We start from the raw sequence: 24,366 nt of genomic DNA, 5'->3' as shown, positions 1-24,366 counted from the left end.
CCAATCCGACGGCGGAGGCAGCCCCCGTGCTCATTGATACGTCCCAGCGCAGGACACTCTAAGCGACGCATGTCGGCCCGGCATGAGACCCCTAGCATCCCACTGCCTATGATAGTCCAGGCACGTACAGAATCTTCTCTCTGTCCACACATGAAACGCCAGAGGGGCTGATTGAACTCCAGCCACCAGTTGCTGCAATGAAGACACGGTACCAGGCCATCAGTGCTCACATCTACCTGAGGGTGACAAGGATCCATGTCTTGTCTTTTACCCCAGCCCACGCCCCCCACCCGACTGGCCTCAATTCTCAGCCAACATGTCTAGCTATTGAAGCAATTATCAACGCATTGGGAGCACCTCGGTTCATAAGGACCCGTACCAGTCTATGCCAAGCATCTGCACGGAGCAGGGGAGAGAGCGAATACTCGCACTTCACTGCTGCAGCCCAATAGCGTCTACCAGCACATCTCAGTAAGACACTAGCGGGATTCGAAAGAAGCCTCAACGAATATTGGATTCTTTCCCTTTCCTTTCAGGTGGTGGAGGGGGAGTAAACTGAGGACGTCATTCCCGTTGAACCACGCCAGTACACATGTGTTTAACCTACAGGTCACTCGGGAGCTCACCAAGAGGCCAAATCACCTTTTCGCGAAGACTTGCTGTGGACTTGTGGATGCTGAATCTAAGTGACTTCTCTCCCCCAATCTCAGCGCTCCATTTTGATTCTCTGGCTTGCCGTTCACGCTTGTCACGCAGCACATGTGTAGCCTGGGATGATTTTGTTCAAAACGCTTTGGCATTTTGTCTTCCTGTAACGGAGCTTGACTTAGACAGAAGTGTCGTCTCCCCATACAGCGACTCAGATTCCAGTATCCCTGCCCGCCATGGCTGGGACTTTTTGGAAGTTTGCGGACTCTTCGCACCGACCCCGTGCTGAGCACGAGTCCATGATGGGCAAACAGGCAAATAGCAATTCAAAAACGCCATTCGCCCCGGGGCCTTCTCCTGCTCTCACCTGGACCAGCTGCATCCTGTAGTTCAGCATTGCTGTCCGCACGCGCGTCAGTGGTGCACTGCTGGGGATATCGTCGCCCGGAGCCAATAACGTCAATTTGGCAGCCACACGTAACCCTAAGTCCGTATCTTTCTATATCGATGTTAGGGTACTCCTCTCATGCCGTGAGTACGACCACATCGATTCACGAACCCTTCTTATTGATTAAAAAGAGCGTTCGTAGTCGTGCACGGGTCACAGTGCTGTTCAATCGATAAACACTGTTTAACTCACTTTAGAGCACGCGTAGTGGTAAGACCAGGCCTAAACTGCCTTACCGATACCCACTTTAGATAGGGAAATAGACGGCTCCTGTCACTCCTCTCTGCGAAGAGGACAAGCGTCTGGGGGCGACGATTAAAAGGGTTTAAGTCCTGGTACTGCAGAAGAAGAGGCAATCGCTCTTCTCAACCTGCTAGAGTCTGGGCTGGCTTCTTCCCTTGCAAGCATAAGCGGAGTTAAAAAAAAAAAAAAACAAACAAAAAAAAAAGGGTTTACTGAATGTCTTTGTTGATGTGAAAGTCCAATGAGATCTTAGGCAGGAAGTGAGGATGGGGACAGTCATTTTGTCTCAGTAGATTATTGTGTATGGTAGATCAGCCATAAATGCTCCCAATTCCTCTACCCTCCTGGCCAAAGCGATGGCTATGAGAGATGAAGTTTTAAAGGTTAAACGGAGAAAATGACAGCTACAAGTATGTTCAAAAGGTGGTTTCGTCAAGATACTGAGAACTAGATTAAAGGTCCCAAAGCAGAATGAACCACCAAGGAATAAAACAAAGAAAAACAGTAAGTTAGTCAGATATACACTGAGACACTCCATCACTAGCCAGAGGAAGCTAAACTCTCAGTCCAGAGCATGAGGAAGCATAGGGTGCAGATGCTTACATGCTATTTAAATAGCAGATAATGTATAAGCAAGTACATTGCTAAGACGCACAGCTTTTTAAGGTTAAATATCTGATGACAGATGGGTCAAATATCAGCACTCAACTCAACCTCTGAGTCATGAAGCTATTTATTTATCTTGTGTAGATTGTGATTACTACTTAACTATAGTTATCATAAAATACCAGTTCACAGCTTTGAATTGTTTGTGTAATAACTCATCTTTAAAAACTAGACCCAGTTTTAAATATATTCAGTGATGTCAAAATGGTTGCAAGATTTCTGCTGGTGTCATGGTTTACTGCAGTGGCAGGCCTTCCTGTGAGCAAATGGAAGGTGATGACAGCACACAAAGTATGGAAGTGAGACAGAAGGGGACAATAAGAACTTAATACTGGCAGCGTGGAAAAGTTAAACTACAATGGGAGTTGTGTGTTCACCTAAATATCAAGGGATGTGGGTTGTTTAAGTTATTTTCACATTTGATTTACTGTGAACCAACTTTCAGGTATAAAGAAAAAACACAGTGCAAGAATTTAACATTTTGCAGAAAGTACTAAATTTTTTATGCAGAAACTGGATTCTTGGATCATCTTAAGAAGTTCATTCAGCACTTAATACCAGAATTCTAGAATTGTCTCAATAACAAGGTTGAGGACATTCCATTCATTACCTATTGATAGACCTGCAGAACACAAAAGTACTAAGTACATATTTGCTGCAGATTGTCAGTTCCTACTCAATGTGATGTCCCAGTATGCACTCTCTTAAGGATATCACAGTCAGTTGAAGACTGCTGGAAAGGGGAGTTTGTCTATAGGTAAATCCAGTTTCTTCAATGACACTTAATACTTTATACCAGAGGTGCGACAACTACAGCCTGCAGGCCGGATTTGGCCTGCCAGCTGTTTTAATCCAGCTCTTGATCTCCCACTGGGCAGCGGGGTCGGGGACTACTCCACATGGCTCCCAGAAGCAGTGGCATGGCCCCTCTCTGGCTCCTACACGTAAGGACAGCCAGGGGGCTCTGCTCCGCACACTGCCCCCGCTCCAAGTGCTGCCCCAGCAGCTCACACTGACTGGGAACTGCAGCCAATGGGAGGTGCAGGGGCGGTCCTTGCAGACGGGGCAGTGTGCAGAGCAGCCTGGTTGTGCCTTTGTGTAGGACCAAGAGAAGGGACATGCCATTGCTTCCGGGAGCCGGTTGAGGTAAACACTTCCCGGGGCCTGCACCCCTTCCTGCACCCAACCCCCTGCCCCAGCACTGATTCCCCTCCCTCCCTCTGAACCCTCGGTCCCAGCCCGGAGCACCCTTCTACACGCAAACTCCTCATCACCAGCCCCACCCCAGATCCTGCACCCCCAGCCAGAGCCCTCACTGCCCCACTCCAGTCCGGAGCCCTCTCCCATACCCTGAGCTCATTTCTGGCCCTACCCTGGGTCCTGCACCCCTAACCTGAGCCCTCACCGCCTCCCACACCCAACCTCAATTTTGTGAGTATTCATGGCCCGCCATACAATTTCTATTCCCAGATGTGGCCCTCGGGCCAAAAAGTTTGCCCACCCCTGCTTTATACCCTAAGGCTATAGTGCACAACTTCTGAGTATGCAGTCCAATGTTTTCTGTGGCCCTCTGAAATTAATTTAAAAAACTTTTACTTAAGAATAGTTTCTTCCATATGACTGCAAAGAAAAACTTTGATCATCAAAAGGTTTTCCTCAGATAAGAGATACTCTAGGTGAAAAGAAATGCTTTAACACAAGTGTAAGCTACCTTCACTTCTCTCACCAGGTAGTCACTCCAGCATGTAACATTAACAGTTTAAATAACATTTAGTTTACTCCCAACTCATCTTAGCTCAAATATCCAAGAAAATTGGATATAACTGAAACTAGATGAGACCCAGTAGATATGTGTTGTGCAATGTAGGAAACATCCATGTCATTGCCAAATTTGTGATTTCTCTGGTGTTAGGCAACATAGCAAGAGCAGACCAAGGGCATAAGCAGAAAATAGAAAGCTCTTCTTGCTAACTAAGGTTATCTGAGATTTCAGCAGCAATGGGCCTAAGAACAGTCACCATCACGGCTGCCACTTGTATCATCTCATGGGACCTAGGCTTTCATCATCCTGATACTGAGAGATGTCCTGACCAGACCAGGCCAGAGAGAGGACTCAGATATCACCACCATCTCTACCAAATCCAGCTGAATCCCAACCACCATGTGAAATGAAATGAGATTGGACTTTAACAGCAGTGGCAGCTCTAGCTCATCTCAGTCAGCTTCTTTTCCCCAAAAGTACAGTACCACCATCCAAGAGACTATCAAACAAGGAGCTGTTCTCCCTTCTAAAACTCTCTCCAGCTAAAGGGAAAATGGGATGTTAAAATAAAAGCCTTAATGTTTTACATTTCAATTATGTTAACTGTTTTTCCTTCTTTTCTGCATCTTTAATAAAAGGTTGAAAAGATTTTTAATGGTGTTTGCGCCATGGTATATAGAGACCTCAGTCTGCTTAGTACCAAACCCCACTATTTAGTGTTGGACAGTGACACGGTTATGTTAACAGCTTCCACCCATTTATTTCATCTCACTCAATACCACAGTTCTCAAAAAGTGAGTGACAGTTCTATTTAGAGTGCAAGGATCAAAAATCTTCAGGGAAAGTTTGAGCTTCAGCTAAGAGACTTTCACGGTAAAAAAAAGAAAGAGTTCTAAGTTATTTGCAGACCCATTTTTCACTTGAGCCCCAAAGAGATGTCAAATTCAGTAGAACTGACTGATTTACTAAGCTTCAGTCCAAATGTTATGAACGAAACAATGAATTTCTATAAATGCTCTCCACGTGACTTATTTAGTTATACAAAAGATCTTCTCTGAAGTACCTGTTTATGAAAAAGATCTATGCACTGGAATAAATCAAAATGCCACACCCTGAACAATGGGCAAGTCTCCATATCATTATGTGTACAACCACTTGTAAGTCAGACATCAAGAATTTGGTTCCAAAGCAGTGCCAGACTTCCCATTGATATGCCTTCCCCTGAAGCCTCCAAAGCATACATTCAGTGATTCTGTGCAACTTATACTTCTTTTTTACTGATTAAATCCTATGTAAAATTATTTACAGGTTTTGGAATCTTGTTAGGTTACCATGAAGTCCTCTGTGTTGCAAAGATTCTGCATCAGTGCCCTACACGATAAAATATTTTTCTTTCTGAAGTCAAATACTGGAGAAGAATGAGACTTACCACAGAAGACCATTGGGATAGCTAAGGGGTAGGGGAGGCTGATATAAGCAGAGTGCATACTCGTATATCCACACTTAGCAGCAGCTGGCAATCTGCAGTGGATATGTGCATCACAAACTTGCAAAAACAAACAGATAAAAAAAATTAAAATTTCAAGTTACTAGTGTACTGAATGCCTCTCCTAGCCTACCTAGAGACATAGTACATAACTAATTAGTTAAAAAATCCAAATGTGCAGGCTCTCTTTAAATACCCTCATAAATTTTTCAGTCCAAGATTTATCACTGATTAAGTTAGCCAGAGGGGCCTATGGGAGTTCTTCAATCTATCAGACTGTGTCTGAAGTCTAAGATCCAACTAGTTACCAATTATTATCCAACTAGTCAGTATTCAAGAGCATCTGAAATTTCTCTTGTTGAATTCAGTTTCATAAGTAACCAATTTGACATCAAGAGGATAAATCAAAATGATTATAGCAGGTATCCACTGTCCCATAAATATGAGCATAGTAATTATTTAGGATTTTATATTAAAAAAAGTGCTTACATGAACCATTAAAATTAAGTATAACTATCCAAGTTTACAATTACACCAACCTTAATTCTAAGCTACTGAAAACATTTACATACCTAGTCATGACTGTTTGTCTGTCAGGGCGTACATCTAGTAAGATCTTCATTATTTGAGGTTCAAATCCCATATCCAACATCCTATCAGCCTCATCTAAAACCTGTGCAAAACAAGGTTAGTTTCTATGATTCTTTAAGTTTTCAGAAAGACACTACACAGCAGACTTTCCTTAAGAGGTATTTCTCACACTCCACCCTTAAAACCCATTTTAGAATCTATTTATTTCCACTCCAAAAACTATTCACTCCTTTTTGAGTTTTCACCATCTAAATTGTTTCTGGTGCCACTCCTTGATGAAAAGGCAAATTTTGCACATTTCTAGATAGGAAAATTCTCTGAGTAAAACGCTTTTAACTGCACCCTCAAGAACAAAAACCAGAGAACACCAGGATTTTGAATAGTTTTCACTTGCCTATATCCCTCCCGCCCCCTCCAATTTGTTTGGCATATAAATTCAAATAGAAGTTTTGATTATGTACCAGAAAACAGAAAAAAAACAACCCACACAGCCATTTTAATCAAGAGGGTTTCCTTCAGAAACTTTAAAGTGGGATTTCTTATTTTATTCGTTAGAGCTTTTCTACCTCAGTCCAGAAATATTAATTTTGTTCTTCACTATGAGCAGAAAGACATTTCATCACGACATTTTCAAGGGGCCTGCCAGTTCTGAGCTCAGCCTTCTCTTAACCACTAGATAAAGTGTACTTGACCACCTCTTGATCCTTCCTAGTACTCCTGAAAAATTACTAGTTTGAGGCCTACGTCTCTGAATCAGAACTTGTAATGGTCAAACAATGGTCAAACCATGTCACCTGCAAAAAGTCAAGGCTCCAAAGTAATATCCTAATCACAGTGAAAGAATGGTTCTCTGAGGTTGAAGTTAGGTGTGATTCCTCACAGAAAAGCAGAGAGTCTTTACACCTGGGACATATGGCTAGCTGACCATCATTTGAGCCCCAGCAATCTTCTGCCACACACAAGCGAAACTGATGATCCTACACAGAGCAGTATCTTAAGTGCTAACTGGACATCTTTGACTTTTAAAGACTTGGAAATATTTTATCATCTCCTGGCCCTTAACAATCCAATCTGCTCTGGAAAGAGAGATCTGATGATTTTTTTCAAGTGTTGCACTGAAATAAGGGGTCCTTTAGGGATACACCCCCGACCATGGGAACTGGAATTAGTTTGGAAAGAGGGCACAAGATTTTCAATTAATTGGAATGGTTTTGTAATCTGAGTCTCACTCATGATCCACTCCATTTCTGAAATGTAAGCACACCTGTGAGAATTTCAGAATCCTATACAAATGTAAAAATATTAAGCCAACAAGAACCAGGTCCACTGGACTTTCCTCCTTTAATTTTCAGGTTTGAGTTATAGGCTCAGTTAGGGGTAATTTATTTCTTTATTTTTTAAAAGACCAAGTTCTCTCTTCTCTTATACTGGAGGATCAGAGATTTTCTGGCCATTCCCTTGATTATCTTCATCCCTGTTTTCTCCTTTTTGGACGTCCTAGGCTAGTTGCGACTCATCAAAACTGATGTGCCATTGGAATTCCCTGAAACATAAGTATGACCATCATAATCTCTCATCTGAGAGATTGAGGAGGGGAATTCAATCTTCTGATTAACCCTTCATGTCCAAAAGCCTTAATTAAGGTTGCTCTTCACTAATTATACATATTCCAATGGAGCGTAAAGGCTAGAATCTCTATTGTGGGTTACAGAGAGCCGCTAGCTATTTGTATGTCAGGCCACGTCTATACGACGCGCCGTATCGGCGCGTTACAATCGATTGCTCGGGGATCGATATATCGCGTCTAGATGAGACGCGATATATCGATCCCTGAGCGCACTTACATCGATTCCGGAACTCCACCAAAACCAACGGAGTTCCGGAATCGACATGGCGAGCCGCGCACATCGATCCCGCGCGGTGAAGACATCGCTTTTAGATAATCAATTTCAGCTACGCTATTCTCGTAGCTGAAATTGCGTATCTAAAATCGATTTTCGCGCTTCGTGTAGACCTGGCCTCAGTGTCCTTCCTAATAGGATGGAAAGTACTTCCTTGGCTAGGAAATGAACTATTACTGTAGCTGGAAGGAGGGTAGAGAGCATATGAATAGCCATACTGGATCAGACCTGTGGTCTGTCTAAGTTCAGTATCCCATCTCCCAGACAGGATAACCAACCTCCTGTTAATGTTTCTTCCAAAACCCCAACAGCTGAATATCTGTTTATTGCCTTAAGCATAAGATTTAATATCACTTTCAAAACATTAATATTCACTATACCACCTTCTGGACATTCTTTCTATCCATATAAACGTCCATTCCTTTTTTGAATACTAAAAGATCTTTGTCGAAGTTATACCTTGTGGTACAGAATTTCACAGGCCAGTTGGACACTGTGTGAGAAGTCTCAACTTTCATCAGTTTTAAATTTGTCTCTCTTCTGTTTTATTGTATGTTTCCTTGTTCCTGTATTCTGAGAGAGGGTAACAGGAGCACTTGAACGGAATAGTGAAGGTAACTAACTAATCTGTATACATTGGTGTCCTCTTTTGTCTCCTCTCTATAGGTTTCTTTGATGTTTCTAATCATTCTCATCATGTATCTCTAAATTACCTTCTATTTCTGCTATACAGTTATGATATGAAATGGTCAAAAGTGAATGCAGAATTCCAGATAACAGCATACAATTGTTTTATAACAGAGAGGGGAGAGCTGAATGGTGGCTTCAACTGAGGACATGCATCTGACTAGTACAGAAGCCATTGGTGACAAAATTGCTCGTTTCCATTAAAGATATGAAGAATGCGGAAGACTAATTGGGATGGTCGGATTACTAAAGAAGAATTGAGCTGGATCTAGGCTGTAGAGCAACCAAAAGTAGATGTGGCTGTGCAGAGAGGATGGTGTTAATTCATTTTGTGCACATCTGATCCATCTGGAGGTGCTGATCCATCTTGTGCACTATGCTGAAGTGCTGTGTGTTTTATGGAGAGAGTTTTCTGTTTTCTTCTTACCATTTCCTATCTCAGGTTCCTCTACTGTGCTAGAGAGGATGAGCCCAAAGCAGAGGGAAGTAGACAGTCCAGTGTATTTGGAAGAAGATTCACAAGTTCTCCGGCATCTTACATGGAAACTGTGTGTGTAGCTACATACAAAAGAATGATGGGAATCTGAAGTTCAGTTCTCTCCGATCTTCTCTCCAGCAAAGGTATTGTGTTCTCTGCCTGCTGAAGACATAACTGAGCTCTGGGAAGCAGTGAGCCTCTTACACATTGCAGGGGGGAGGAAGGAGGAAGGAGGAGGGGACATATACACAGGTTCAAATTTTAAAGCATGATCTCAGTTTTGGGTCCAATTTTAGATAGATACTTATGGACTGGAGTAGAAGGTGTGCAGCACTTCTGGGGGAAAAAAGTCAGTCTCCAGATACCTAAAATAGTTGGCCCCTTTCAGAATTCAGTCCTCTGTGTATGTCTCCCATCTACTGGAAAAGTGGAACTTTACACCTAAGTGTCTGGACTGAAGTTCAATGAGAACCATTTTCTCCCTTTGTATGTGATTCAGAAAGATGATGGTTAAGGCCTTTTGATTAACATGCAACATAACTATCAAGTTATTTTGAGCAATTATAGACGTTTGTTCTATTTCTAGCCAGCACCATATCATTTATTTTCCAAGGACAGTGAAAGTGCATGAGGCTGAATACAATATTTAGCTGTTAGTGCACTAAAAACTAGCAATTTTTTTCTTTTCTTTCTGTAGTAAAGAAAAAACACTTCTCCAGGATGACTGCTCTTCCCCCAAGCAGGCGCCTTCATTCCTATTTTACAATCAAATAAGGCTACTCTCTAGTTCCACTACTATTCTCTCTCTCAGCTGGTCAAAATCCTGGTGATGCTCATCTCTCTCTTTGCTGTCTATTACCATCATTCCATAGTTGGGGTCTGCAAGGCCACCATTATTTCTAAACCTGGAATATAGGCAGGTACTGGCATCAAGGGAGGCATGCTATGATACTTCACCAGCTGCTCAGGACTGGATCTTCTTAACAGTCCCAGTTTATTCATTAAAGTATTTCATAGGTTTCACCTGGGAAATGGACAGTTTAAACTGTTATCCCTAGTGATTAACCAGTGTCCTACGGGTTAAAAGGCCACTGACAATTTGTAAACATGAGAGAACAGAATACCTACAGGAGTGGTTATCAACCTGAGGCCCAATTAGCACACAGTTGCGGCCCATGTGACATCTTCAGGGCCATACAGGTAGTATATGTATTGTGTGGATGCAGCCCACATAACAGAGAGTTGCAGATGCAGCCCACAGCGGTAAATAGGTTGAGAACCACTGACCTATACTATTAAAAAGATGAGTGAACCAAAAAAAAGGGTAATAAGGACATTATGCACTTAAGCAATCTAACACATTTCTTACTTAACTTTTTTATCTCCTGAAGTCAGACTGTTAGCTCACTATTTGTAAAAAATGGCCAGAAAGACTTAAGGTTTTCAGTACATGATACTATTAGCATCACAATAGCTATCTAAAGTTTTTTTTTCAAGTGACCTTTAGAAACGTGGGCCACAAGCTATTTTCCATTTTAAGAAAACTGATTACACGTACCAGGAGTCTAGTTTTCTCAGGGTGGTGTTCAGTGTCTTCACTTGAGATACTCAGTTAACAGTACTAAGATTTCCAGATTTTAGCCTTAAAAATCTCAATTCAATTAAAATTATTTAATTCATTAAAAACAAAAGCAAAGATTTGGTTCAGATTAATCCATCTCCACCCCAATAAGTGCATTACTTTTCAATGTTGACTACTTGCCAAGTATGTTATGCTCTTCAGATTTATGAAGTTGTTCATTTGAAGGTCATTCAGTCTACCAGGAGTAGCAATAACAATATCCACACCTTTGGTAACCATCTTTATCTGTCCTTTTCGGTCCCCACCACCATATATGCAAATACTAAAAAAATAAAAAAAAGTTTTCCAGACGTTGAGGAGTATACTTCAATTAAAACTCAAACTTTCAAAATTGAAAGCACTACCATCACATCGCCCCATAACATTTAAAGAGTATGTTTTGTATTTTAAGCGATCAAAAGGAAAGATTACAGTCACAGAAGAGATAAAAAAAGCACAAATGATTTATTTAAATTTTCTACTTTAAATGAATGTTATTTTACATTATCTGCCACAAGTAATGTGTTTAAGTTCAGATACACTAAGCAGGACACAAATTTTAACAATAAAATTGTCACTGAGAAGTTGACTACATTAAACCACATCCCAAACAATTTGTCACTGAATGTGCTACTTCAGTTTCTCAACTCACATCCAGACAGGCAGAGAGAAGCTATCTAAAGTTACAAACAGGTAGCGGGATGCCAATCTAATGACAAAAGACCACGGAGTAGGTATGAAAAAGGATTTTAGGTATGAGTGCAAGTTATGTGACTACCTATTACAGCACATAGAAGCATTATCAGAGAAGGAAGTACATAACGTTTAAAAAATTAACCTAGCAACGAACAAGGGAATTAGAATTCTTCGGGTACCACAGCACCTTAGCATTCACACATTTCAACATGTGAGAAAAAATTCTGAAGTAAACTGCAATAAAGACAAACTACTGACAGAATGTGAAGCATGCACAGTATCCTATTTTATAAGAGAATTTTGTGAAGAATAAATGAAATAATTATAATTTTGTTTCACCTCTGGAGGAACAGGTGGTGGAGCTTGGATGTCAGTTCAGAACTACTAAGAGAGAATAACCAAGATCATTCTGAAGCCACAGTCTGGATAAAGGAAGAAACGTAAGAAAGATGGAAAAATATGGCCTCAAAAGACTCAAGCCAGAAGGAAAAGCTGTAAATATGAAAAGGTACAAATTAAGGACCTCTTTAGACTTTACACCACCAACAAAATATCTTGCCTTTAGAATACACAGGAGAAAGAGGTTCAGTGAATGGAAAGCTCAACTATTGATCAAGTACTGAAAGGGAACCCAGAGGAAAAGACAAGTAATCCTATTTAGTAACTTCATAATGAAGAATATGGCAGACACAGAATCATAGAAGATTAGGGTTGGAAGAGATCTCAGGAGGTCATCTAGCCCATCTCCCTGTTCAAAGCAGGACCAACATCAATTAAATCATCCCAGCCAGGACTGTGTCAAGCCAGGCCTTAACCTCTAAAGACGGAGATTCCACCACCTCCCTAGGTAACTCATTCCAGTGCATCCTCCTCCTCCTAGTGAAATAGGATTTCCTAATGCCCAACCTAGACCTTCCGCACTGCAACTTAAGACCATTGCTCCTTGTTCTGCCATCTGCCACCACTGAGAATAGCCCAGCTCCATTCTCTTTGGAACCTCTGTTCAGGTAGTTGAAGGCTGCTATCAACGCCCCCACTCACTCTTCTTTTCTACAGACTAACAAAGCCCAGTTCCCTCAGCTCAAGTTATGTGCCCCACCCCCCTAATCATTTTCATTGCCCTCCATTGGACTCTCTCCAATTGGTCCACATTCTTTCTGTAGTGGGGGGCCCAAAACTGGATGCAATTCTCCAGCTGTGGCCTCACCAGTGCCAAATAGAGGGGAATAATCACTTCCTTCCATCTGCTGGCAATGCTCCTACTAATGTAGCCCAATATGCCGTTGGCTTTCTTGGCAACAAGGGCACACTATGACTCACATTCAGCTTCTCGTCCACTGTAATCCCCAGGTCCTTTTCTGCAGAACTGCCACTTAGCCAGTTGTTCCCCAGCCTGTAACAGTGCATAGGATTCTTCTGTCCTAAATGCAGGACTCTGCACTTGTCCTTGTTGAACTTAATTAGATTTCTTTTGGCCCAATCCTCCAATTTGTCTAGGTAACGCTGGATCCTATTCTTGCCCTCCAGCATATCCACATCTTCCCCCAGCTTAATGTCATCTGTGGACTTGCTGAGGGTGCAATCCATCCCATCATCCAGATCATTAATGAAGATGTTGAACAAAACCAGTCCCAGGACTGATCCCTGGGGCACTCCACTTGATACCGACTGCCAACTAGACATCGAGATCACTACCTGTTGAGCCTGATGATCTAGCCAGCTTTCTATCTGCCTTATAGTCCATTCATCCAATCTATACTTCTCCCACAGTATTCTTGCCAGCAAGTTAAAGACTGTATCAAAAGCTTTGCTTAAGTCAAGGTATATCACATCCCCACAGGGCCAGTTATCTCATCATAGAAGGCAATCTATGGCCCAAACAAAGTGGACAACACGTATGCTGCCTTCTATTGACAGAACAAATAGAATACTAGATATATTAAAGGCTACAGAATAATTCAATTTTTTTGTATTTGTTATAACGCTTTAGCATTTTAGTGATAGGACTTGCTGTAATACAAGACTTCTCACCAGCTTCTTAATATTAAAGACACAAATGCTGGCAGAATAAAGATTACCTTTTAATTCCTTTGTATGTATACTTTGAGCACTCTGCCTCCACCTGAAGAGCTAGTTCTCGAGTGGGAGCGAGGACCAACATACCTGGCCCACCACGCTGATCTCTTGGGCTTTAAGAAAGAATTAAACAAAAAATTTTAAAAAATGCTTTACACAGTAGTTCTATTAGGCTAGAGAAAAACACGATATTGAGTACACCCGCATTAGATATTAAAATGTTTTAATGTAATATTGCTCTAGAGTTTCTCAATATACTGCCACATTGTGTTATTCAGACAGATCAGGGCTACAAGTTTCTTAAAATAGTACAGTTAATTTTAGAACTACTGATTGCACTCTCTCTCAAGTTTTGTTTTAATGCAAATTTAGAGTTAAAAACAAAAAAAAACTTAGCAAGGCAATATAAAACTCAAAAACTTTCGCTCCATCGAGCCCTTACATTGGTTGTGAATCCAGATGAATGAATCCAGGCATTAAATAAGCTAATGTCTTCCCAGTACCAGTCTGTGCTATACCAATGAGATCAATTCCTTGAAGTATGATTGGCCAAGCCTGTGACTGAAATAAAGCAATATAAATGCTAAACATATGGACTGCAAATTTCTCTTTAAAACATGAAACTTGCCAGAACTGATACCACACTGTACCTGAATTGGCGTAGGATTCTTAAAGCCAACTTTTCTGATATTTGCCATAACATCAGGATAATATTGAAATGCATCTTCAAATTTACAAACAGGATTGGGAACATGGCGCTTTTCACCTTCTTTCAAGTCATCACAAATGATATTATTATTTTCTTTTCTGTACAAAATTTAAAAATATTAATGTAGTAGCTTGAAAAATCAAATACTTTTAAAACTGAAACAGAAAAATATTCTAGAAATTAAGAAAAACCGTGTAGTCTGTAAGAAATGAGTACAGATTTCTTGGGAAAAAGCCATGACCACTCTTATGTTCACAAAGTCATATCCATTTAGAGTACCTAAGAGTGAAAGTGAGAACTGAAGGATGTGGAAAGGTGTTTCCACATCCTTCAGTTCTTACTTTCACTTTTAGATACTCTAAATGGATATGACTATACACCTGTCATACATCTGACCTTGACTGCACTCTACTTGAATTAACTATACATTTGCTGAGAATTTTCGTGTCCTATTGCAATCCAAAAGTCATTGGAGACTGCCACTGACTAGTTTTAAATGGCATCCTATCTAGGCCTTCACCTGAATAGGGGTTGTGACAATGTGGGTCCATAGCACCCCATATGAACAAAACAACCACAAAGGTCACAAATTTAGAGTAAAATAAAAGAATAATAGAACCACCTATTCCATATTAACAAACAGAAAGGTCTACAGTTTCTAAGGATCCGCAACCTACTTTAACACGTTTTACAGCACACTGAAGCACTGAGATATTTGAAGGGATTATTTTTTAAAGAAATATGTATCAATGGTTTGTCTTAGTTTTTTCTTCTCTTTCCAGCCTAAATACAAGATTCCATTCAACCAACATCTTTGCTTCAACCAGGGAGGAGGGAGAGAAAAGAATTTTCAATCTCCCCCTTTCCCTCAGTTATACTTATTTAAAAAGGTAATGAACAAAATTACAGAAATATTAATTATGGATAAGCATACAGAAGATGAGAAGGGTGAGGAGAAAATACTACACAATATTTTTACTCGCCCATAGCTGTTGTCCCATACATTCTCTTTTCTGATCCTATGAAAAGTTCCATACAGCATGGAAAATTGGCAAGTAGAAGCATGCGCACATACCTCCAAAAGACAATAACTAGAATCCCAGTTTATATTACACGTTATATTTCCCAACAGAGAGATATATGTTAGAGACACTGATAAAGCTGCTGGGGCAGCACACATGGAAAAATTATAGCAGCCAGAGCAGCAAGGAGAGTGGTAAAATCCATTACTACTACTGGATAGAGAATACTAGTGTCAACATGAGGTGATTGAAAAGTAGGATGCTCTGGGTACTTGATTCAAAGTGACTGGAACTTAGTGATTAACCAGGTTGGGACTTACCAGGCTCTACGGGCAAGGACAGGGTAGGATGGCAGTGAATCAAAGTTCTAACTGCTTAGAAGATGTTTGAGTAAGGCTTCGATGAAAAAAAATGGGGAGTTCAGGGGGCATTTAAGATAGACATAATGTTCAGAAGATTATAGCTTGAAGGAATTAAACTCCAATCTCACAATATGCTCAATTCCAGTAGGTAGACACACTGAAGGGTTTTGTGCACCAACTACACCTCCAATACCATCTTTTTGTAAAAGGAGAGATTCTGACATTTAAGGAAAAAAAAAAAAAGACTGTGGCCATTTGCCTTTTACAGAGATTATGGCCACCATTTGCTATCATCTTGAAAAAGCAATGTCTGCTTGCATAATGCTCAACCCATGTTCGATAAAAATCAATGATTTAATTTGAAAAAATTAGATATTTTTAAAATTTAAATTAAATAAAGGTTTTTTTAAATAAAAGAAATCTATTTAAAATTAAAATTGTAATTGACAACCTATGCTAAGGCCTAAATTTATTATGATGTATTAAAATAATTTAAACTAAACAAAAAATTTTAAGCAGTTCATTTGTTGCCAAGTTTTAAAGAAAATCAAACCCATGACTGGTGGAAGGCACTGGCTAAGCACTTGCCTCCAGAGCTTGCTGAAGTGCTAAACCAGCTTTTGATAGTAGTAACTTATTCTGCATGGGAGACAGTTTTCTTAATTTCAGTCCAGTTCAGTTCAATGAGCTAAGTAAGGAACCCAACTGGGAGTTGAAAAACACGAAAGTTTGCTTTTGTCTTCCAATCTATGAATAAAAGCTGTGTGTGAGAGAATGAGATCTGCTAATTTTAAAAATTTTGAAGGACCTGGTGATCAGAGACAATTAGTTCAATTCACTAACTACAGATAATACTTTTGTTTAATTAATGAGTTTAAATGCAAAACATGTCTTGATGAACTTTTTTCTTACATATCCAGCATATTTAAGGTAGTTTTATTGAATAAAAAAATAAAAATTTGTTTTTGTGCATTTTAATTGAATAATACTTTCCAGCCAAATAGAGCTTGACACAATCACAAGCAAAAAATTAATCCAGTAAATAAAAACCGCATCAATTTATCATTGTCCAACATAAGTGTAAAAATCAAGAATCTGAATAAATATAAGATAAGCTATATAATTGCTTAAGTGCATAAGGATATACTGTTTCATCCTGGTTAGCAAAAAGCCGCACCAAATTTAGCAAAAATATATTTTAATGGTTACCAACCAATGAGAACCAATCTTTCTTCATGAAAATACACCTCTACCTCAATATAATGTGACCTGACATAAGGCAGGTTAGCATACAAGGCAGTAAAGCTCTAACATGCTGCTCAGAGCAGCGTGTCAAGGGTGCCGGGCCAGGCTGGGGCCGAGGGATTCGATAAGGGGCAGAGGGTCCCGGGGGCAGTCAGGGGCTCCCTGCTCCAGGGTCTGGGGGGAAGGAGCTGTGGGAGAGCACTTTTGGGGGGCCTGCAGTACCAGAGTGGCCCAGGGGATTAGTGGGGGGCCAGAAGCAGCCCGCTCTGCTTCCCTTGCCCCAGCCCCAGCAGTGTCACTCAGTGAGGGGACTTGGGGGAAGGGATTCCCCCACACTCACCAGCTGCGGTGGAAGCAGAGCAGCCCAGCCCCAGCCTGCTCCACTCCACCACCTCCCAGCCACAGCACTCTGCTTCCCACCACAGGTGAGTACAGGAGGCGTCCTTTCCCTAACCTCCCCGCACTCACCTGTGGCGGGAAGCAGAGCGCTGCGGTTGGGAGGTGGCAGAGTGGTGCGGGCTGGGGCTGCGTCGCTCCGCTTCCCACTGCCAGGGAGTGCAGAGGACATCCTTTCCCCAATGTCCTCGCCCTCACTGTGGCACTCCGCTTCTCGCCGCAGGTGAGTACAGGACCTTTCCCCAGCCGCCGCCCAGCAACACAGCTGGGGCAAGGAAAGCACAGTGGGCTAGGGTCACATCACTCCACTTCCTGTGGCAGGTGAGTGGAGGGGGGGAGGAATCCTTACCCCAACCTCCCCGCACTCACCAACAGCAGGAAGCAAAGCACCATGGCACTAGGAGCTGGTGGAGTGGAGCAAACTGGGGCCGGGCTGCTCTGCTTCCCACTGCTGCCAGTGAGTGCCTGTCAGGAGACAGACAGGGAGGATAGGGGTTGGAGCAGTCAGGGAACAGGGGGGTTGGGTAGAGGCAAGGCTGGCATTTCCATTAGACAACCCTAGGCGGTCGCCTAGGGCATCAAGATTTGGGGGAGGGGAGGCATTTTGTGCGCTCCCCACGGGGCACAAGGGAGCTTCCAGTTCCGCTCCTGTCATGCCGCCAAAGAAGGATCTTCTGCCGATGTGCTGCGGAAAACAGTGGCAGGCAATGGAGCAGCTCAATGACTGCCAATGTCGCCTGCGGCATTTCGGCATAGGTCCGTCTTCGGCAGTGCAATGGGAGTGGAACTGGAAGCTCCCGCGCGCCCCATGGGGAGCGCACAAAACGCCGCCTCCCAAATTCTGCCTAGGGCACCAGAAAGCCTGGCACCGCTCCTGAGTAGAGGGTGGGGTTCTGGGGGTGATTAGGGACAGGTGTCTCTGGAGGGGGCAATCAGGGAACACGGGGGAGCAAAGCAAGTTTGATATACGCAATCTCACCTATAACGCGCTGAGATTTTGTCTCCCAAGGACCGTGTTATATCAGGGTAGAGGTGTAACTGATGCACACAAACAATGCAAAAACATAATGAAAACTGATATTTAAATCAAGGATTCTTGCCTGCTGATTTAAATCATGACGAAAATCAGTGATTTAAATTGCTTTGATTTAAAAATCAATCCACCCTGGCTCCAGCCCAAATAAAAATATACAAAACTGTTAATAAAAAGAAGATTTTAACATTTATACAACCCCCATGTTACAATAAAAGAATTTACCATTCCAGAACAAGCAGTTACTTATACAAACATCTTACCGCCACTTTGCCACTTCTTCTTGTGGCATGGAAGCAATCTTTTGTGATTCTTTGTAAAAGTTTCTCTCAATTGGAGGCAAATCTTAAACAATTAGGAAAAAAAGCAACCTATTAAAAATGAAATTTTCCAAACTGGTGTGAGATGTGCTTATTCAGAATTACAACATATAGTTTAAACAGAAACAGTTACTGGTAGAAGCCTGCCAAAATTATGATCAGGATTTAAGAAGGAAGAGCCCCAAACCCACATAACATTGTGAATCCTCACATCACTCCCTAGTAAAAAAAAAAATTATTATAAGCAGTGTGAAGATTCCTTGTCAGAAGCATGTAAACAACTAAAAGCTGTAGAAGAGATAAAACCCAATATTTTTTAAGTATCTGCTAAATAATCCACCTCACCAAATTTTCAGTCTAAGCTAACTGGAATTATTCCTCTAACAGAGATCATATGATGCAGACAGTTATACTTTAAAAACTTACAGTGCCTAAGCAGTTATATTTAATTGAATCTAAAAAAAAGTAAGAGAGTCTACCTGGAATTAATAATTCAGACAATGAAAAATATACATTCATTTCAACACAGACAGACTTTGATCTAAAAATGTTCTATTCTGCATTTTAAAAATCTGCAACAGGCTATCAACACTTTATATTCAAGACTAGCACACCACACTTTTTCAAAGCCTGTATACTAACCTGCCCACTTCATAGCTTCATATTTAGCTTTATTTTCTCGAAGAGATGCCCAGTTAATCACTGATTTCTGTGGGACATTTCCAGACTTGACAAGATTATGATGACTTTCAGTGGAATAACTAGTGCCAAAATCCTTGTGTTGAAGGGAACCTGTTGGGAAACAGTAGCTTTGCTTTATTTTTAACAAACAAAATCTTTTCCATTTGAATTTTGAAGAGATGTTAATGTTTAAATAGAAATTTCTTTCTTGGGGCTTATGATTAGAGGCCTGGTTTGATCTTCCGATCCAGTCTTATTATAGACCAGAAAGATCTACAAAAACTGTGTGGATGCGTTGTTGGGAAAAGGAGAGAATAAAGAGTGCTTTCAGCAATTTCTGCCTACTTAGGAGCAGTACTGACAGGTTCCAAAGAGAACTCCAAGCACCTCTCTCAACTAGAAGGAAGGCTTGCTGTGATATGGGTTCTTCAGGGACTGGGTGTAAACTGGGGGAAAATGGGAGGCAAATTCTCAGAGCCCCAAGGATCAAGCAGAAAACTATTTTCATCAACTGTAAGGAGAGAAAGGATATTTCTACAGCACAAGATGATAATATAACGGTTAAAACATACACACCAAATGCACAGATAGTACAGTACATTTAAAAGAGATTCATTAAATTAGGATCTCTCAGAAAGCAGATTTAACCATGACACAAAGGCAATACATACTACATATGATGACAGTCATGAAGTGAGTCCCAGTGATAAACTGGGACAGCATAGGAGGAAAGGTAGTGGTGTGCCTCATTCTCATGCTGCTCTGGTCTGTTTGTGTATCTAAACAGCAGCTTTCAGTTCCCCCTTAGCTATGATACGTTCAGAAAGTATATTAAGATATCCACTACTGAGTTTTCCTGGCTGCAGCTTTGTTCCTTCCTCAAAGATACCTGCTAGTCCACCATGCTAGGCATCTCACAGCTGCCCCTCCCACCACAGTGGTACACTCTATGCTCCATTTCTCCTCTCTTGGAAATGTGGAACCTAACTCTCAGTTCTGAGTTTAATTCCTTTCTTCCCTTTTAGTGCCTTAGTCCAGGTCTGAAGACATACATGGTCCTTGCCCCAAAGGGCTTTCAATATAAATAGACCAACAAATAATAACAGACAACACAAGCAAAATGTTAGAATAGAAAATGTAGCCATTGCTTATGTATCCCTACAACATATACAGTAATACCCATTACATTCCACACTTTATCATGTGGAAACTTAACAGACCTCTTATTCTCTTCATGGGAAAAATACATTTCTGTTAAGCATCAGTGAACAGGCAAATTATAGGGTATGTTGAGTCAGAGCTGTAGTTCACTACAGTGAGTAATATGATGTATATTGTTTTGACGCATTTGGAGGCATATGGGATGTCTTTACAGAGGGGCACTAAGTCTGTCAGTGCAAGTGATAAATGTATCCCCTTCTATTTCTTTGTTTAAGGATTTGTATGTGGTATTCTCCTGAAGCAATTTTAACTGTTTTTTGACAAAGTTCTCTCTCTGTGGTACAGCATATATACAGAGGCATATTGTACATGTCAAAATGTTAAGTACAAGTCAAATGTTATAAGAGAACACGAGTCAAAGACCCAACAATTCCCCCACAGTAAATTTCTTACCTTTCTCAGTCCGGTCTCCGGGGTAATTTTGGCCATACCTCTTAACAAGATCATCTATCAACATTTTGGCTTTGTTCTGTGCATCATTACTGCCAAAAATCTTTACTTCAGCTTCATATGTTCCTCTTATAACCTAAATTTAGAAAGCCTAATTAAATTATTATATAGTACAAATTTAATATATTAGAATATACACAGGTATCCCACTCCTTGATTTTTTCTTTATGCAGTCTCATAATTTCTCTGCCTAACATAGGCCCTACGGTGTGCTATCCAAAAGGACTTAGACATCTTAATGCCTAATTTTTGGCCATCTAGAAAAGTCACAAGAACACTGCAAACCATAAAGCCACAGTTAAGTGCATCAGCTTCCCTATATAATGAATAGGGAGAGCTAAACACCTATGAGTATGTATACACTTAAGGCAGTGGTTCCCAAGCTGGGGTTCTGAAATGTTACACAGGGTTCTCAGGGGAAAAAATTCCCTAATCGTGGACAGAGATGTCCCTAGGGACCCTGGGCAGCACCAGGCCAGCAGCCCGGAGCCCCTGGACTTCCAAGAGCCAAGCAGATCAAAGCAAGCATCTCTCTCACACTGAGGAGATTTAAACTTCAAGACTCCTTATAAATGGAAATGGAAAGGGAGGTGGATATTTTTTGCTGTGTAAAATAAAACAGGCAGCTAGTATATTATCAAAAACAAGTTTAAGCTTTGCTGTAATGTGCATTGTTTTTCTGGACTGCTCAAGACCTGAATGCTCGTGTAGGAAGAACAATTTGAGTTGGCTTCTTAAATACCTTCATGCTGTTTCACATCTGATACTCCTTGATGAAACACAGGTGCCTTGTCTTATGCTTATTCAAAGTGATACAAGTTACGAAAGTAAGATCTTGGAAGAGTGTTGCCATTTTCATAATGTAATACAAATACTGTAATGATAAATAGTGTGTAATAGGCATGTCATAAAAACATATTTTATATTTCCAAGATCACTGCTTTTATAATTTATACTCAGGTAAAGAAGAAAATTCTTGGAAATATTCATTTTTAGGAGGGGGTTCACGAGACTTGACATTTTAGTGAAAGGGGTTCATAGGTTGTTAAAGTTTGGGAACCACTGATTTAAGGATATGTCTACATCGGCCCTGCAGCCTCAGCTGCAGGTATACTTATAACCTTGTCTATGCTGTTACACTACACTGTTAGATCAATGCAGACAGCTTACATTGACCTACTTGTGCATGTACCTACACTCAATCTCTCTCAGAGAACTCTCCCTCTGGCTTAATAATGCCATCTCCACAAAAGACAGTAGGCATGTCAGTGGGAGAAGCTCTCCCGCCAACATTGTTCTGTCTACAGGGGGCAAGGGGATTAAGACCAGTACAACTACATTGCTCAGGGATGTGGATTTTTCACACCCGAGTGACATAATTATACTGAAGTATGTAGACCAAGCTTAGGTGCCTGCCTTGCGCCATACACAAAGACGGGATAATGAGTGACTGTATCCAGGGTCTTCCACCTCCCAGGCTGGTGACCTAACTACCAGCCAACAGAGTCATTCTTACTCTCTGGCTCAACGTCTATTTAACTTGTCTATCCACAGTGGAACAGCCATTGGGTGAGGGAGAGAAAGATGGAATGATTCTGTAGTCTGGTGGTTAGAGCACGCATTTGGAAGGTGGAAGACCCAGAGTCCAGTCCCCTTGCTCCAAACACTTTTGTTATTTATCCATAGAGAAACAGCTCCAGTAAGCCCCACATTAGAATATCCCAAGGCTCAGTGGTTGGAGCACTTCCCTGAGAGGTCGCAGACCCCTGTTCGACTCCTTTCTCCACCTTTAGTAGAGAGGGAAGAACTAAACCTTTGCCGTCCACATTCCAGCCAACTGCTCTAACCACTGGAATAAAAGTTATAAGGTAGGCACCACTACTTTCTATTCCCTCTCCCCAACAGATTTTGAATGGAACCTGATCCAGTAGGCAGCCTCTGAGCATGCTTACTGGATATGGTCCTGCACTCAGCTTAGGCTGAATGCCTATCTGAATCACTCTGGGGCTTAAGTGGGAGACAGGCATCCAGACATCTAGAGGGAGGCAGCAGTATGCATACCCAGAACATGAAACACAGGCACCTATGGAAATTTTACAGTGAAAACTTAAGTGCTAAGTGAGTTAAGGCATCTACAGGATTTGGCAGAAGTTCTGTGGATTGTAGTGGAGACAAATCTAGCATTTAGGTGCTTAAAACTGGGGTTTAGACTGGCACCTAAGTATCTTTGTGGCTCTGAGCCCTTGTGTTACATTTTAAAAAAACGGAAAAATTTGTATATTCTTACCGCTTTTTCAGGTTTTTTTTGTTTTTTTTAAAGAAAACCCTACATCACCAAACTTTTGTCTTACACCCCAAGCAAACTGTATGTTCACATCCTAGTTCTGTTTAGTTACTCTCCATGTATATAGGGACAAGAAGAAATGTAAAGGCATCACATGCAACCTCAAGATAAAGAAATGACAGATGAAAGGAGAGAATCTCTTGCATCAGTGGAGCACTCACTAGACTATTTAGAAGCAGAAGTAGCAAGTCCTGGAGAAAGTACTGAGCAATAAGCTCTTGACAAAATGTAGTGCACTTTACCTGTATTTTAGAACCTGAAGAATCCTCAAGCTCTCTTATTTTAGTTCCAGCCCGACCTGTTACAAAATGCACTGTAGATATTATACAAATCCTGATCAGACTAACTTGTGCCAAGAGTTGGAAATAAACTACTGTTGATCATTACTTTATCATTATTTACACAGTCAAATAAGAAAGTCTTTGCTTTCTTCAAAAAGGAGCATTTAACAACAAGAAATTGTAGCTTGAAAACACAGGAAAAAATAGGTGGATTATTTGTGATCATTCAAAACCAAGACAAAAGAAAGTGTGTGTGTGGGGGGGGGGACTCACTGAGAAATCATGATACCAGGGAGATACTTCAGGTTCCTTCCCTAGCCAGCAAGACTTTTGTCCCCATATCCCCTCTTCTAGGTAAAAGGCACACTCACACATCCACTGGGGCTCCAGAACCTGAGAGAGCTTTTTGTGGTGAACCCCTCCCATGCCACAGAGGTGAAAGTGGGCCAGTATGACATACCAGTAAGAAGCGGGTGCAGGACCAGCCCCATACATAGCCCATTAACTCCACTGCCCCTGCCCCCCCGGCCACCGAGGGGGAATGTGTGCAAAAGGGGCAGATGCCCTGGGGTCCAGCAATTTAATTTGGCAGCGACTGGAGCTGGGGGCCCTTTAAATCATCACTGGAGCCACGGATGGTGCTGAAGGGATGGCTGGGGGAGGCTGACCCCCAGCCTTCCCCTTCTGACCAAGCTCCCATACCAATAAGACTTCTAAGTTAATTTCACCTCTGCCAGGCAGGCAAGTAAATGTTCCTCAAGGTGATCAAATGGAAAATCAAGCAAGCAGCCGCCATGCACACAACCTGGTCTCTCCAGGCTACCGTGCATTCGTCAGGGAGAGAGACACTGCTGAATGTGTGTGATCCCCTGCCTCAGCAGGGACAAGGTGCAACTAGAGATCTAAGAGGCCAAGCAGGTACCCCAGCCAGGCCCCATCAACACCTCAGCAGACAGCTAAGCACCTTGAGCACGTTTGGCAGGGGTGGATATTGGGAGG

The 24,366-nt window shown here is 41.5% G+C and overlaps 1 protein-coding gene across 1 annotated transcript in view; it reads right to left on the bottom strand.

The window, feature by feature from the left end:
• DDX43 (DEAD-box helicase 43) overlaps positions 1–24,366 on the bottom strand; it is a 57,441-nt gene that overhangs the window by 32,197 nt on the left and 878 nt on the right. Inside the window, exons 2-10 of the mRNA XM_075063801.1 lie at positions 23,329–23,384; positions 20,686–20,818; positions 19,033–19,182; positions 18,334–18,415; positions 13,954–14,110; positions 13,746–13,864; positions 13,306–13,416; positions 10,673–10,814; positions 5,826–5,926 (exon numbers count right to left, since the gene is read on the bottom strand). Coding sequence (XP_074919902.1) covers positions 5,826–5,926; positions 10,673–10,814; positions 13,306–13,416; positions 13,746–13,864; positions 13,954–14,110; positions 18,334–18,415; positions 19,033–19,182; positions 20,686–20,818; positions 23,329–23,384 — 1,051 coding nt within the window. The remainder of the gene's footprint in view (positions 1–5,825; positions 5,927–10,672; positions 10,815–13,305; positions 13,417–13,745; positions 13,865–13,953; positions 14,111–18,333; positions 18,416–19,032; positions 19,183–20,685; positions 20,819–23,328; positions 23,385–24,366) is intronic.

The sequence above is a fragment of the Chelonoidis abingdonii genome, chromosome 3, assembly GCF_003597395.2.
Source record: "Chelonoidis abingdonii isolate Lonesome George chromosome 3, CheloAbing_2.0, whole genome shotgun sequence".
Taxonomy (NCBI): Eukaryota; Metazoa; Chordata; order Testudines; family Testudinidae; genus Chelonoidis; species Chelonoidis abingdonii.
This window is presented reverse-complemented; position numbering and strand designations above follow the sequence as displayed.